The sequence below is a fragment of the Callospermophilus lateralis genome, chromosome 5 (assembly GCF_048772815.1).
Source record: "Callospermophilus lateralis isolate mCalLat2 chromosome 5, mCalLat2.hap1, whole genome shotgun sequence".
Taxonomy (NCBI): domain Eukaryota; kingdom Metazoa; phylum Chordata; class Mammalia; order Rodentia; family Sciuridae; genus Callospermophilus; species Callospermophilus lateralis.
This window is the reverse complement of record NC_135309.1, coordinates 74,570,742-74,586,904: the sequence shown is the minus strand read 5'-3', so window position 1 is coordinate 74,586,904 and position 16,163 is coordinate 74,570,742. Positions and strand designations below refer to the sequence as shown.

Below are 16,163 nucleotides of genomic sequence, written 5' to 3'. Positions count from 1 at the left end.
AAGTGTTATCCCGGAGTCTGGGCGCTTTGGCAGTAGCGGCCTCCCCAGGGACTGCAGGGAGAGCCCAGACAGTGGCGCCTGCTCAGTTCTCGCTCACTGCGTCTAAGGCTCCCCCGGCCTGGCTCAGCGCCCAGCACAGCAGCCGCGAGGGCAAGTGAGGAGGCGGCGGAAGAGCCCGCTCGGCCAGGGGCCGGGTAAAGGAGCTGGCAAGGGGACCTCTAGGGGGCAGCACCAAGCCGCTAAGCACGTCCTCTGTTCGCGCTAAGCTTGGGGTCCCCAGGCAGCCCTTAGGGAAGCCCTTCTTTAGAATCCTGCAGGGTCCGCCCCGCCTCCATCGGGATTAGATAAATGTGGGGAAGTGCCCATCCATCAAAAGCTGGTGGGAATAGGACTCAGGACTGTCCTGGGGCAAACGAATTCCTTCTTCCTGCCCCCCAAAGGTGGGTTCTTTTCCAGCAGGGTCCAGGGAGCAGCCTTAGGTTCTGGGTGGGGTATAGAAGACCCCAAGCCCTTACAGCCCCAGCCCATTGGCAGATAGCGGGGAAGAAGACTGCTACGCAGTCTCTCAAGAACCATGTGGCCATAATTTCCTAGCCTCAGTTTCCCTAGCGACTTCTGGAAAGTCGCCTTGTTATTGGTCGAGGCCCGGGGTCAGGGCCCCGCCCATCCTGGGCGGCCTCTGCCCCAGCCTGCTCAGCCGCTCCTCCCCTCAGCTCCGGGTTCTCTCCCACGGTCCCTGAGGTGGGCGGGCGGGCACTGGATGACGGCTGCAGAACCCCGGCCCAACTCGCCCTCGCCTCCGCTCGGTGTCTGGGTTTCCCCAGCCCAGCTCACGCCCGGGGACCGCCTGAACAGCCGCGCGCCCAGAGCTACCCGCCTCGCGCCTTCTCCTCCTGGGCGTCCCTGGCTCCTGCGCGTTGGGTCTCCAGGCTTGGAAGTTGGGAGGAGGGAGGGAGCGCGGGAGCAACCAGCAGCGACCCGGAAACGCCATATAAGGAGCAGGAAGGATCCCCCGCCGGAACAGTCCTTATTTGGGCAGCGCCTTATTTGGAGTGGCCCGATATGGCCCGGCAGCTTCCGGCTCTGGGAGGAGGGGAAAAAGGAGGAGGGAAGGGGCGGGTGTAACGTCGGGAACTCCGAAGCTCTAGAGTCCGGGAGGCGCCAGCTGCAGCTCGAGCACTAGGTTTCCCCGAAGCCTGGGCCCTGAGGATGAGAAAGCGGTCGCGGGACCCGGGGTGCGGGATGTAGGTGTCCACCGCTCTTGGCTGGGGGCTTCACGTCACTCCGGGTCCTCCCCGCCGGTCCTGCCATATTAGGGCTTCCTGCTTTCCATATATGGCCATGTACGTCACGACGGAGGCGGATCCGTACTGTTCCAGACCCTTCAAATAGAGGCGGATCCGGGGAGTCGCGAGAGATCCCAGCGCGCAGAACTTGGGGAGCCGCCGCCGCCGTCCGCTACCCGCCGCTGCCAGCTTCCGCCGCCGTCGCAGGACCGGCCCCTGCCCCAGCCTCCGCAGCAGCGCCGCGTCCACACCAGCCCGCGGCGAAGGCGAACCTGGGGATTCCACTTGCATTCTCCCCAGTGCACCCCACACCCCGCATGTGACCTGGCTAGTCCCCCGCAAGTGTGTCCCCCCGGCGGCTCCATCCCCGGGCTGCGCCCACCCGCCCCAACACCGGCTCTCCAGCCCGCTCGTTCGGGATGGCCGCGGCCAAGGCCGAGATGCAGCTGATGTCTCCGCTGCAGATCTCCGACCCGTTCGGCTCTTTTCCTCACTCGCCCACCATGGACAACTACCCCAAGCTGGAGGAGATGATGCTGCTGAGCAACGGGGCACCCCAATTTCTCGGTGCTGCCGGGGCCCCAGAGGGCAACGGCAGTAGCAACAGCAGCAGCAGCAGCGGGGGCGGTGGAGGTGGAGGGGGCGGCAGCAACAGCAGCAGCAACAGCAGCGCCTTCAACCCTCAGGGGGAGCCAGGCGAGCAGCCCTATGAGCACCTGACCGCAGGTAAGCAGTGGCCTAGCCAACGATGAGCCCCCTTGTCTACTACCATTCTGACGGCCAATCCTTCACCGCAGGAGTGCTCCCGTACCACAGGGATGCAATCGGGGTTTCCCTTCCATTCGCGCATCTCCAGGGGCATGTGTTAGAAGGAAGCCCGGAGACAACCCCCATCCTCTACCCTAGTGGTGCGCAGAAGACTGAGCTTTTGGATGGAGAGCTCTAGAGCTGCGTGGGTGGGTGGAGAGGGGGGAGGGCTTGTTTTGATGAGCAGTGCTGGGCCCCCATCCCCCTCCTGAAAGGCTTGCCTTGCCTACTGCCTGTCCCCAAGGAAGGGCCGAGATTTGTGGCCTGGGATGTCCCGGCAGCCCAGAGTAGGGGGCGCGCACTAGCCCTGGCGGTGGGGGTGCTGGCGGGAATCCCTCACCCCGAGCAGCCGCTGCTGCGGAGCGCTGGAAGCTGCAGTGGAGGGGGATTCTCCGTATTTGCGTCAGCTGTTGAAACGGGCTCTGCCACTGGAGCAGGTCCAGGAACATTGCAATCTGCTGCTATCAATTATTAACCAGCTCAGGAGTCAATGGTAGCCTGCCGACCTCTTGCCTGGCAGCAAGTCCTCCTTGTTCTCCAGTGATTGTTCTCCAGTAACCAGGCCTCTCCCCTTTCTCTCTCCTGCCAGAGTCTTTTCCTGACATCTCCCTGAACAATGAGAAGGTGATGGTAGAGACAAGTTACCCCAGCCAAACCACTCGGCTGCCCCCCATCACTTACACTGGCCGCTTCTCTCTGGAGCCTGCACCCAACAGTGGCAACACCTTGTGGCCTGAGCCCCTCTTCAGTCTAGTTAGTGGCCTAGTGAGCATGACCAACCCACCGGCCTCCTCATCTTCAGCACCATCTCCAGCGGCTTCCTCCTCTTCCTCTGCTTCCCAGAGCCCACCACTCAGCTGCGCAGTGCCATCCAATGACAGCAGTCCCATTTACTCAGCGGCACCCACCTTCCCCACGCCCAACACTGACATTTTCCCTGAGCCACAAGGCCAGGCCTTTCCGGGCTCTGCAGGCACAGCACTTCAGTACCCTCCTCCTGCCTACCCTGCTGCCAAGGGTGGCTTCCAGGTTCCCATGATCCCCGACTACCTGTTTCCACAGCAGCAAGGAGACCTGGGCCTGGGCACCCCAGATCAGAAGCCCTTCCAGGGCCTAGAGAGCCGTACCCAGCAGCCTTCACTTACTCCACTCTCTACTATAAAGGCCTTTGCCACTCAGTCGGGCTCTCAGGACCTAAAGGCCCTCAATACCACCTACCAGTCCCAGCTCATCAAACCAAGCCGCATGCGCAAGTACCCCAACCGACCCAGCAAGACGCCCCCTCACGAACGCCCTTATGCCTGCCCAGTGGAGTCTTGTGATCGCAGGTTCTCCCGTTCCGACGAGCTCACTCGCCACATCCGCATCCACACAGGCCAGAAGCCCTTCCAGTGTCGCATTTGCATGCGCAACTTCAGCCGCAGTGACCATCTTACCACTCACATTCGCACCCACACAGGCGAGAAGCCCTTTGCCTGTGACATCTGTGGGAGAAAGTTTGCCAGGAGTGACGAGCGGAAGAGGCATACCAAGATCCACTTGCGGCAGAAGGACAAGAAAGCAGACAAAAGTGTTGTGGCCTCTTCGGCCACCTCTTCCCTTTCTTCCTACTCATCCCCAGTTGCTACCTCTTACCCATCCCCTGTCACTACCTCTTACCCATCCCCTGCCACCACCTCATACCCATCTCCAGTGCCCACTTCCTACTCCTCTCCTGGCTCCTCAACCTATCCATCCCCTGTGCACAGTGGCTTCCCCTCACCCTCTGTGGCCACCACCTATGCCTCGGTTCCCCCTGCATTCCCCACCCAGGTCAGCAGCTTCCCTTCCTCGGCTGTTACCAACTCCTTCAGCGCCTCCACAGGTCTTTCAGACATGACTGCAACCTTTTCTCCCAGGACAATTGAAATTTGCTGAAGGAAAAATGAAAACAAAGGGAAAAGGGAGAAAAAAGAAACACGAGACATAAAGGACAGCAGGAGGAGATGGTTGAGAAAGAGGGGGAATCTCCTAGATGGAGGTTCTCAGAGCCAAGTCCTCCCTCTCTACTCAGAGTGGAAGGTCTGTTGGCCAACAATCCTTTCTTCCTGATTCCCCTTCCTCCCTAATTCCTGTTCCCTTTGACTTCAGCTGCCTGAAACAGCCATGTCCAAGTTCTTCACCTCTATCCAAAGAACTTGATTTGCATGGATATTGGATAAATCATTTCAGTATCATCTCCATCGTATGCCTGACCCCTTGCTCCCTTCAATGCTAGAAAACTAAGTTGGCAAAATGGGGTTTGGGCCCCATAGAGCCCTGCTCTGTACCCTTGTACAGTGTCTGTGCCATGGATTTTGTTTTTCTTGGGGTACTCTTGATGTGAAGATAATTTACATATTCTATTGTATTTGGAGTTAGATTCTCACTTGGGGTGGGGGGAAGAAAAGCCAAGCAAACCAATGGTGATCCTCTATTTTGTGATGATGCTGTGACAATAAGTTTGGAGCTTTTTTGAAACAGCAGTCCTAGGTATTAATCAGAGCATGTGTCAGAGTGTTGTTCCGTTAACCTTTTTGTAAATATTGCTCGACTGTACTCTCACATGTGGCAAAATATGGTTTGGTTTTTCTTTTCTTTTGAAAATTTTCTTCCGTCCTCTTGGTTTAAAAAGTTTCACGTCTTGGTGCCTTTTGTGTGATGCGCCTTGCTGATGGCTTGACATGTGCAATTGTGAGGGACATGCTCACCTCTAGCCTTAAGGGGGGCAGGGAGTGCTGATTTGGGGGAGGCTTTGGGAGCAAAATAAGAAAGAGGGCTGAGCTGAGCCTTGGTTCTCCAGAATGTAAGAAAACAATCTAAAACAAAATCTGAACTCTCAAAAGTCTATTTTTTTAACTGAAAATGTAAATTTATACATATATTCAGGAGTTGGAATGTTGTAGTTACCTACTGAGTAGGCGGCAATTTTTGTATGTTATGAACATGCAGTTCATTATTTTGTGGTTTATTTTACTTTGTACTTGTGTTTGCTTAAACAAAGTGACTGTTTGGCTTATAAACACATTGAATGCGCTTTATTGCCCATGGGATATGTGGTGTATATCCTTCAGAAAAATTAAAAGGAAAATAAAGTAGATGTGAGTGGGTATATTTCCTGGGCTGAGGGAAGGGCTCCGCATTCTTAGTGAGAGGTTTGAGGTTTTCTCAAGATTCTGAACCATGTTCACTGTGTCCCTGGAGTGAATTTTTCTTTTCTTTTTTGGGGGGTGGTGGTGGTGGTGGTGGATAATACTAGGGTTTGAACCCAGGGGTTTTCTATTACTGAGTCATTTCCCCAGGCTTTTTAAGTTTTTATTTTGAGAAACAGGGTCTTGCTAAATTGCTGAGGCTGATCTTGAACTTGGTATCCTCCTGGGATTATAGGCACATGAAACTGTACCAGGTCCAAAGTGAATTTTTTTTTATTTGTTTATTTTTATGTGGTGCTGAGGATTGAATCCAGTGCCTCACACATGCTACGTGAGCATTCTGCCACTGAGCCATAGCCCCAGCGCTGAAGTAAATTCTTAATGAGGACTGAGTCTGGGTCTCTCTGTCTCTAGTGTTGAGGACTGAACCCACACCTCATGCAAGCCAAGCAAGATCTCCTCTTGATGCTGGGCTTGTTCTACCTCACTCTGATGGGCTTCCACTTTGATTTATTTTAGTTAAAGAAGGTCACAGCTGAGCTTGGGACATATGACCAGGGCAGTACTCCTCTGGTATTAAATGCATGGCCAGTGCCACCTTTCACCTCTACCCAGAGTTTGGAAAATCTGTTCTTGAGAATCCCTGCCATGTGCATTTGAGGGAGATAAGAGGTGGGAACAAGGGTTTTGAGAAATAGTAACAAAGCTGGGACTAACTCCTCTCTCCCTTTCTCCATGTCCCCAGCAACTTGAGGGCATCAAAGAAGCTTAGAAGAGGCAAGGGCCAGTTCTCAAGCCAAGAATCCTTCCAGGAAGAAATTCTTGCCACTTGCCAGCTGGAACTGCCATCCTTGGCAGCTTCCTGGGACATAGGGCAGAGTGGGCAGGAGGCTAGCCTGGTATCTAAAGTTCTCATCCAGGCCAAATTTGTCCTTATTGAGTAGGCAGACAGTGCTAGGTTCTTTGGGCCCCACCCCCCTAAGGGCCCCCTGGAGCAATCTTATGGATATGTGAGCATTTGGCTACTCTGTGAGAGAGCTTAACCTGGCCATGACAGGCACAGCAAGAACAGTTCCTATTCCAGGAATACGTACTGTTGGTTGGAGAGACAGAGATTTAAGCCAAAAATTAGAACATGATGTTATGTTATACAATATGGGCAAGCATGGGTCTTTGAAAGCACAAAAAAAGGGCACCCAACCCACCCAGGGTCTTAGCACAGGTGGGAAAGTGGAGATGAGAAGCCTGAATAAGACTCAACACAATTGCCTTGGTTGTTGTGGAGGCAGAGAGGACATTGGCTAAATTTTTAATCCAGGAGTATGGATGAAATGGAGTACTGAGCTACCTCCAGCCTTTATATCTGAGTGTTTTGTGGATTGGTCAGATATACCCATTAATCAGGTAGATGGTGCAATAGATTTGATGTCCTGGAATTGCCAAACCTTGGCTCTTCTCCCAACCTTTGAGCCCTGGAACTGGAGTGACAATGAAGTATAGTTATCAGGCCCTGAGTGAAATCAGCTCAACCCATTCCACCCCTTCTCTCCTGAGTTCCCCAGGTTTCAACCCATACCTCTGAGGGTTAGGGGAAGTTTAATAGTCCCTTGGTATTAGCCCAATACTTTCTTTTTTATTTATTTATTTTTTAGTTTTCGGTGGACACAACATCTTTATTTTATGTGGTGCTGAGGATCGAACCCAGTGCCCTGAGCATGCCAGGTGAGCGCGCTACCGCTTGAGCCACATCCCCAGCCCCTAGCCCAATACTTTCTCTTGCCTTCTAGCCCTCCCCCACCAATACTGTTGGTCTCTCTGTTATTTCCCATTACCCTAACTCCTCAACCTGGAGCAGAGGGAACCAGGTACTTTCTCTAGACAAGGGCACATTCCTGCAAGCCTTGTTGGTGAAATTGCCAGGTCCAGATGGGACATTTGTCTTGACACACCTCTTCCTAGCCCCACCTACCTGTCTTCACTATTAGCTCAGGAATACAAGTCTGTGCCTGTCACACATTCTTAAGAGTATCTCACTTCAGACTCCCAAGAAACAAAGCCCAGCAAGAGTAATATGTGAAAAAAGAATCTTAAGAGGTTATTCCTTTAAGCCAGAGTCTCATAAATTATAGTGCATCAAGATGAGATTCCCAGGCCCAGTTCCCAGAGCATCCCACTGATACCTTACATCTGGCACGGAGTCCTGATAAAAGGCCCTTCTGACACCAGCTACTTTTTGTTTTTTTGGTACTGGGGATTTAACCCAGGGGCGCTTAACTACTGAGCCACATCCCCAAACCCTTTTGGTTTTGTACTTTGAGACAGGGTCTTGCTTCATTGCTCAGGCTGGCAATTTAGCAATCCTCCTGCCTTAGCCTCCCAAGCTTCTGGAATTACAGACTTGTGCCACCAAGCCCCAGTTGCTAGCTACTGTGTGTGTGTGTGTGTGTGTGTGTGTGTGTGTGTGTGTGTGTTACCAGAGACTGAAACCAGAGCCTCACAAATGCTAGTCAAGTGCTCTACCACTGATACATCCCCAGCACTATTTTATATTATTTTGAGGCAGGTTATTGCTAAATTGCCCAGGCCTGCCTCACACTCAGAATCTTCTTGCCTCAGTATCCCAAACAGTACCTCGTGCCAGCTCATTTTTATTAACCCTGTTGCTAGGGTTTTCTTTAGGTTTAGATAGTCAAACTCAATATCCTTTGCATGATTGAAATAGGGCATGACTCAAAAAATTGCCGCATCAGGCACAGTGGCACATGCCTATATTCTTAGTGATTTGGGAGTTTGAGGCAGGAGGATAGCAAATTTGAGGTCAGTCTCAGAAATTTAGTGAGGTCCTGTTTCAAAATAAAAAATAAAAAGGGCTGGGGATGTAACTCAGTGGTAAAGCACCTTGGATTCAATCCCCAGTACGAAAAAAAAATTGTCCCATTTTATAGACCTGTAGCATAGTGGATATGTTGACTGATATTAAAAAAAATAGTGAAAATGTGGGATTGGGTATGTAGTTCAGTCGTAGAGCACTTAGATGCAGGAAGCCCTAGACTTGATCCCTAGCACCCAAAAGTGTTGTTGAGGTGTTTGGTGTTTTGTTTGTTTGATACTGGAGATTGCACCAGGGGTGACCTATCACTGAGCAACATCACAACCCTTTTTATTTTTTGTTTTGAAACAGGGCCTCACTAAGTTGCCCAGGCTGTCCTTGAACTTGATGTCAACCTCCAGAGTCAAAAGGATACCAAGTGCCCAGCAAAAGTGTTGATTTTAACTCCTGGGAGGGAAATCTGAAGCTAAAGTCACAGGGAACACTGATAAAAATCTTTCATCATCATAAACATTGAGGCTTTGGAAAGGACCTAGAGAATGTTGAACAATTGATTGCTACCTGTGCACATTGTCTAGGACTTCAAGAATGTGGGAATGATAGGGTTGGGGATGTGGCTCAAGCGGTAGCGCGCTCGCCTGGCATGCGTGCGGCCCGGGTTCGATCCTCAGCACCACATACAAACAAAGATGTTGTGTCCGCCGAGAACTAAAATAAATAAATAAATATTAAAACATTCTCTCTCTCCCTCTCTGTCTCTCTCTCACTCTCTCTTTAAAAAAAAAAAAAAAAAAAGGGCTGGGGATGTGGCTCAAGTGGTAGTGCGCTCTACTGGCGTGCGTGCGGACCAGGTTCGATCCTCGGCACCACATACAAACAAAGATGTTGTGTCCACCGAAAACTAAAAAATAAATATTAAAAAATTCAAAAAAAAAAAAAAAAGAATGTGGGAATGATGGAGAGAAGTAGAGTGGAAAGGGGTGGGGAGGGAAAGGGGTGGGGAGGGAAAGGGGAAACTTGACCAGCTAAAGACAGGTTTAAAGCTGAATTAAAAGAACCAGCCCCTAAGAACCCTTGACCCTTCCCTTCCATCTAGTACCTGAGAAGTACTCTTTTAGCTTGAATTTCATGAGTGTTCAATCTCAACCATTTTGAAAGGTTCCAAGCACTCTGGAAGGCATAGTGGTCACACTGTTTGGAATGTGCTTCATCCTACTTTCCCCAACTCACAGCCCCTAGCCCCACCAGAAACATAGGGAGTCAGGTACGGTACTACAAGTTCAGAGGTATTCCCTGCCAGGTCTCCCTACCTCCATCCTAGCTTCATGCCACACTTAGTTTAGTTTGTGAGAGGAAGACACTGGACTCAGTGAGGTCCCACTTTCCTAGGGAAAATGAGGCCAAATCTAAAAGAATCAGATGTCAAGCTGGGGTTGTGGGTCAATAGTAAAGCACTTGCCTAGCATGTGTGAGGCATTGGGTTCGATTCTCAGTACCACATATAAATAAATAAAATAAAGGTCCATTGACAACTAAAAAAATATTTAAAGAAAATTTTAAAAAAGAATCAGATGTCATGTAAATAAGATTTCCAACATTTTACCCATAAATCTTTGAGTGATAATAAGATTTTTGCACCCAAGTAGCAAATCTAGCTGACTGCTTCAGCAATTTTTCTTACCCGTCTTCCTATTCCCATTGCTGGAATCTTGGATAGACACTTTTGTGGCTAAGCCTACTTGAGATGATCTCTTAGGCTGAGATTGTAGGTCAGCTTCTCAGTTCCAATAATTTTATGTCATTTACCTTTGGGTAAAAGTCTCCAACAAGCCTATTCTGCTCAATACTAAGGATTTTAAAAAATATTACAATTTCACCTGGGTACAGTGATGTACTCTACCATTGAGCTCTATCCTCAGTCTGCATCATTATTTTTGAGAGTCATTGATGCTGTGTGTCTTAATCGCTCAATCCTTTTTATTGCTGAGTGGTGTTCTAGTGTATGGCTATACCACACTTTGTTCATCCTTTCACTTATGGATGGACATTTGTGTTGGTTCCCTCCAGGACTATTACAAAGAAAGCTGTTGTGAACATTTGAGTACAAGTGTTTGTTGAATGTGTCCCCATTTACTCCAAAGTGTTCCTCAAACTTTCTGATTTCTTCTTTGCACAACAACCTTATTTATTCACCTCCCTGGTTCATGAAGCAATAATCACTCATTTCCCCTCACAATCACAGTCAGGGTCCAGCCTACTTCTTTTAATCTTTCTTGAGCAAACAGAGCCAATCCCTTCATCATTTTTATTGCTCTATTCCAAACTCTCTCCTATTTGTTTATATCCTTCTGGTAATGAGATGTCTAGGCTAAGCAAAGTATATATTGATTCAACTTGGCAAGTATACATAAGTTTTTGGAGATACTTTTCTATGGAGAAAAGGTATATGATAGAGGGTGAGCCACCGAACCAATAAGACACTCCTCTTTCAAAAAGGAAGGGGTGAAGGACCAGATGTGTGGGAGTTGCCCCAGAAGACTGGTCCTGAGAGGTTGTCTGTACACTTTGCTTTTATTGCTCTTTCCTATGACTGTTCCCCAGTAGGTTTTCTGGAACTCTGGACCCACTCACCCACTAGTTGTCACAGACTCTAATCTATCACATTTCCACATCTGAGTCCTGGGAGGGTGCCTCTCCCCAATGGGCACAGGGAGTCTGGGACTGTGGAGTCACCTGAGAATATAAAGGGCAACTGAGGCTAGAGGAGCGGTCTGGCCGGAGTTCCTAGCATCAATAAACTAGCACTTGATGATAGTCTAGCGTGTGCTGAAGTTGAATAGAGAGAGGATGGCTTCACCTATTCAAAAAATTATCCTGAGCTCGGTTCATGCCTTCATTTCCACCTACTTGGGAGACTGAGGAAGGTGGATTGTCAAATTCAAGGCCAATGTGGGCAACTTAGGCAAGATCCTGTCTCAAAATAAATAAAAAGGGTCAGGGATGTAGCTCAGTGGTAAAGTGCTCCTAGGTTCAAATCCCAGTACTGGGAACAGGGTTCGAGTGGGGAAGAACTTTGACAAATCATTATGCATGAAATTCTTATGGGCTGATAAAGGGAGAATAAATTGGGGCCTGATTTATTTTGGGGGTTGCTGGAGATAGGAACCAGAGCCTCTTGCATGCCAGGCAAGCACTCTACCACTGAGTTACAAGGGGCCAGTTTTTCTGAGGTCAATTCAACAGCATGTGCCAAGAACCTTATAAAGTCTGTGCCCTCTCTCCTCGTCATTCTGCCAGGACTGCTGTTTATCACAATATTATTTGTAATGGAGAAAAAATGGTAACAAGCATAAATGTCCAATGGGTGATAGCTAAAATAAATTGTCACATCATCTGATAGACTGTGAGGCAGTCATTATAAATCATGTTTTGAAATAATTGTTGGCCTGAAAATGACTCACAATATAATTCTAAGTAATTAAGATAGGATATAAAATGTTACATGGCATTATTCCAGTTTTGTAAAATAAATATGCATATAGCATACATCAAATGTTGATGGTTTTTATATCTAGGCAATAGGAATGCAGTAATTTTATATATTATTTTGCAGTAATTTTATTTATTTATTTATTTATTTTGGTATTGGGGGTTGAACTAAGGGGTACTCGACCACGGAGCAACATCCCCAGCCCTATTTTGTATTTTATTTAGAGACAGGGTCTCACTGAGTTGCTTAGTGCCTTGCAGTTACTGAAGCTGGCTTTGAACTTGTGATTCTCCTGTTTTAGCATCCCAAGTCACTGGGATTACAGGCGTGCACCACTGTGCCTAGTTTGATTTTATTTTTTATATTTTCCCATCTTTTCCAAATGAGCAGGTATTTTTGTCATTAGAAAAAGAATCACTCTTGGGCTGGGGTTGTGGCTCAGTGGCCCTAGCACGCATGAGGCCCTGGACTTGATCTTCAGCACCACATATAACAAATAAATATAAACAAATAAATAAATAAAATAAAGTATTATATCCACCTACAACTAAAAAAAATACATATATATTTAAAAAAGAAAAAATCATTTTGTTTAAGGAAGAAGAACAAAAATAGTTACACAAATTATCATTTTCTAGAATCTGGTGTCACGTGGGATCTTTTTTTTTTTTTTCTTCTTTTTTTGTGGTGCTAGGGATTGAACCCAGGGCTTCTGCAAGCAAGGCAAGTGAGACAAGCAGCATACCAACTGAGCTATTATATTCGCAGCCCCCATGTGGGATCTTTATGAAGGTCTTCTGATGGATTATTTTCTTCCCTTGCAACTATCTGCTCCTTCAATAATAAGGTGTTAGCCCCATGCGGCTCACACCTGTAATCCCATTGGCGCTGGAGGCTGAAGCAGGAGGATCACAATTTCAAAGCAAGCCTCAGCAATTTAGCGAGCATCTGAGCAACACAGCAAGACCCTATCATAAAATAAAAAATAAAAAGGGATGGGGATGTGACTCAGTGGTTGAGCATCCTTGTGCTCAATTCCTGATACTAATAATCATAATAATAATAACAATAATAATAATCATATGTTAAAGAAAAGTGCTAAGGGGCTGGGGATGTAGCTCAGCAGTAGAGCACTTACCTAGCATGTATGAGGTCCCAAGTTCAATCCTCATCTACCCCAAAACCAGAAAGAAAGAAAGAAGAGTACTAAAAATAAAGAAGAGAAAGTATTCCTACAGATTTGGGGCTGTAGGCTCTTTGCTGGTTGGATGCAAATTGGCTGTTTAATCCCAGTGGATGGTCTTTAGGAGTTGGCAGGATAGAAGCACCAGGTAGCCACTGTTGGCCTCTAAATATCTAGGCTGTAGATTTTTTTAAAACCAGGAAGGGTGCAGAGTGTGGTGGGACACACCCCCTAACTCAGTAGACTGAGGCAAGAGGATAGCAAGTTCAAAGCCAGCCTCAGCAATTTAGCAAGGCCCTAAGCAATTTAGTGAGACCCTGTCTCAAAATAAAAATTAAAAAAACTAGGGATATGGGGTTGGGGTTGTGGCTCAGCAGTAGAGTGCTCACCTAGCATGTGCGAGGCCCTGGGTTCGATCCTCAGCACCACATAAAAATTAAAAAATAAAATAAATATATTGTGTCCAACTACAACTTAAAAAAAAAAAAAAAAAAGACTAGGGATATAGCTCAGTGGTAAAGCTCCCTGGATTCAACCTCCAGTACCAAATAAATAAATAAATAAATAAAAATCAGGAAGGGGCCTAGGTGAGGTGGCACATGCCTATAATCCCAGAAGCTTGGGAAGGATCATGAGTTCAAAGCCAGCCTCAGCAATTTAGTGAGGCACTAAGCAATTCAGTGAGACACTGTCTCTAAATAAAATACAGAAGAAAGGGGGCTTGGAATGTGGCTCAGTGGTTAATCACCCCTGAGTTCAATCCCAGTATCAAAAACAAAACAAAACAAAACAGGAAAGGTTTTTTTTTTTTTTTTTTTTTTAATTGTTGTTGTTAATTCATGGCGCTCCCTCAACTTTCTTTTATTTATCTATTTGTTTGTTTGTTTATTGAGATGAGGGTCTTGCTATATTATTCAGGCAGGCTTGAATTCCTGGGCCCAAGTACTCCTCCTGTTTCAAGTGTACACACACCCAACTTCCTCAACTATTTCTTAGAGAACTGGTGAGATCTTGTCTCTGTTACTTAATTAATTTTCCACCCCATTTCCAACATACAATTCACACATATGACTAGACTCAAAGCTTTTCTCTTAAATTTCCTTTTCTTTTGGCAGGTATAGTGGTGCCAGCCTATAATTTGTAATTCAGGTGGCTCATAGGAGAATTAAAAATTCAAGGCAAGCCTGGGAATCTTAGCAAGATCCTGTCTCAAAATTAAAAAAAAAAAAAAAAAGAAAAATCAAAATGATGTCACCAGTTGTGGTGGCACATACCTGTAATCCCAGGGACTCAGGAGGATGTCAAGTTCAAGGCCAGCCTCAGCAAATTAATGAGGCCCTAAGCAACTTAGTGAGACTCTGCCTCAAAATTTAAAAACTGAAAAGGGCTGAAAAACTCAGTGGTTAAGCACCCCTGGGTTCAATCCTCAGGGAAAAAAAATTATTTTTCTCTCTTCAGTTTATTGCTGAGTTGATGTTAGTCCTGTGGCCTTTCTGGTGATTACTGGGTCTGACTATTTACTTTGTTGTTCCCCAATTTAGTGAGCATCTCTAGGAAGGAAGAGCCCAAGTCTGGGTAACTTTCTTGGGACCACACTCAGTACTGGTCCATCCAGAGTCTATGTTGCTCTTTTAGCCACTCAAACTTAAGATCTATGTATGTCCAGGTGATGTGGTGTACACCTGTAATACCATTGGATTGGGAGGCTGAGGCAGGAGGATTGCAAGATCAAAGTCAGTTTCAGCATCTTAGTAAGGCTCTAAGCAATTCAATAAGACCATGTCTCTAAATAGAATATAAAAAAAAACAGGGTTGGGATGTGGCTCAGTGGTCAAGTACCCCTGAGTTCAATCCCCAGTATCAAAAAAAAAAAAAAAAAAAAAAAAGTTTTGTCTAGAAAGCATTTACTAAATACCTGCTTTATGTCAGGCACTGAGCACAGGAAGATAAACAGGATAAACAATGTAGGGCAGCACAAAATTGGGTGGGGGGGGGATTTGGAAATAAATAATTACCAGACAATGTGATATATTAGAGGTGTGTTCAGGTCAGGGAGTGACTAATTCTGTCCAGGAGGAGGGATGTAGGAACAGGGTGGAGAAGGAAGACTGGGAGTCCACAGAGGATTTCCAGGCAGAGGGAACTGCAAAGCATGAAGGCAAAGAGGTGTGAAAGACCACAATGCTCAGGTGCTCAGGAATCGTGAATTAATAGCAGTGTAGTCAGGAAACCAGGAGAGGAGGAGCAGGGAATAGCTGGAAAGACAGGTCAGGGCCAGATTTAGAAGGACCTCAGTGATAGTGCAATGGGTTGTATTTTTCCAGAAGACAATTTAGTTTGACTGTGTTTGTGGGTATGTGAAAGGCTGCATACTTCCACTTCCTCCTTCTCAGGAGGTCCTAGTGCCCCTATTCCACTTCTGATCCAGCTGTTGCAGTAATAACATTAATTGAGATTGATCACTTCAGATTCTATGCATGCTTTTCATGTTCAGTTTGTAATACAGTATGAACAAACCAGAGATAGTACATACTTGTAATCCCAACTACTTGGAAGGCTGAGGTGGGAAGACTGCAAATGGAGTCCAGTCTGGGCAAGTTAGCAAGACCCTATCTCAAAGTAAAATAATGGAAGGGAGGGGCCAAGGATGTAGTTCATTGACAGATCACTTCTCTGGCATGTGCAAGGCTCTGTATTCAATTATCAGTACTGCCCAAAATAAATAAACACAAATAAACAAATAAATAAATAAAGTATGAGCCACCTCAAACTCAATTATTCAAACTTAACCAATTTTTTTCCAAGTAAGATATGCCTACTAACTATGCTTTCATTTCATTTCTTTCTCTTTTATTTAATATAATTTATTTATTTTGTATCAGAGTGGGCCTAACCTCTGAGTCACATTACCAGTCCCTTTTATTTTTTTATTTTGAGATAGGTCTTACTAAGCTGCTTAGGGTCTTGCTAAATTGCTGAGTCTGAACCCAAACTTGTAATCCTCCTGCCTTTGCCTCTTGAGTTGCCAGGCTTATAGGCATGAGCCACCATGCTGGGCTTTTAAATTTTTTTTTATGTGGTGCTGGGGATCAAACCCATGACCTAGTGCATAGGATGCAAGTGTTCTACCACTGAGCTACATCCACAACCCCAAGCCTCATTTTTTTTTTTTTATTGTGGAAACTTTCAAACATTCATAAAAGTAGGAGGGAAATGCATAATGAACCTCCCTATCAACCAGTTCAACAATTATCAATTCAAATGTGGTCTTGTTTCTTCTACACACTGGATTATGATAAAGTAAATTCCAGACATTATATTATTTCTTCTGTAAAAACTTCACTGTACATCTTTTTTTAAAATATATTTATTTTTTAGTTGTAGTTGGACATAATAC

General features: G+C 46.5%; 1 protein-coding gene across 1 annotated transcript; it reads left to right on the top strand.

Moving 5' to 3' along the window:
- Positions 1-1,399: 1,399 nt before the first annotated feature.
- On the top strand, positions 1,400-5,164 carry Egr1 (early growth response 1). The gene is made up of 2 exons (XM_076855996.2): positions 1,400-2,012; positions 2,683-5,164. The coding sequence occupies exons 1-2, from the start codon at positions 1,706-1,708 to the stop codon at positions 4,008-4,010; spliced, it is 1,635 nt and encodes a 544-aa protein (XP_076712111.1). The 5' UTR covers positions 1,400-1,705; the 3' UTR covers positions 4,011-5,164.
- Positions 5,165-16,163: the final 10,999 nt, after the last annotated feature.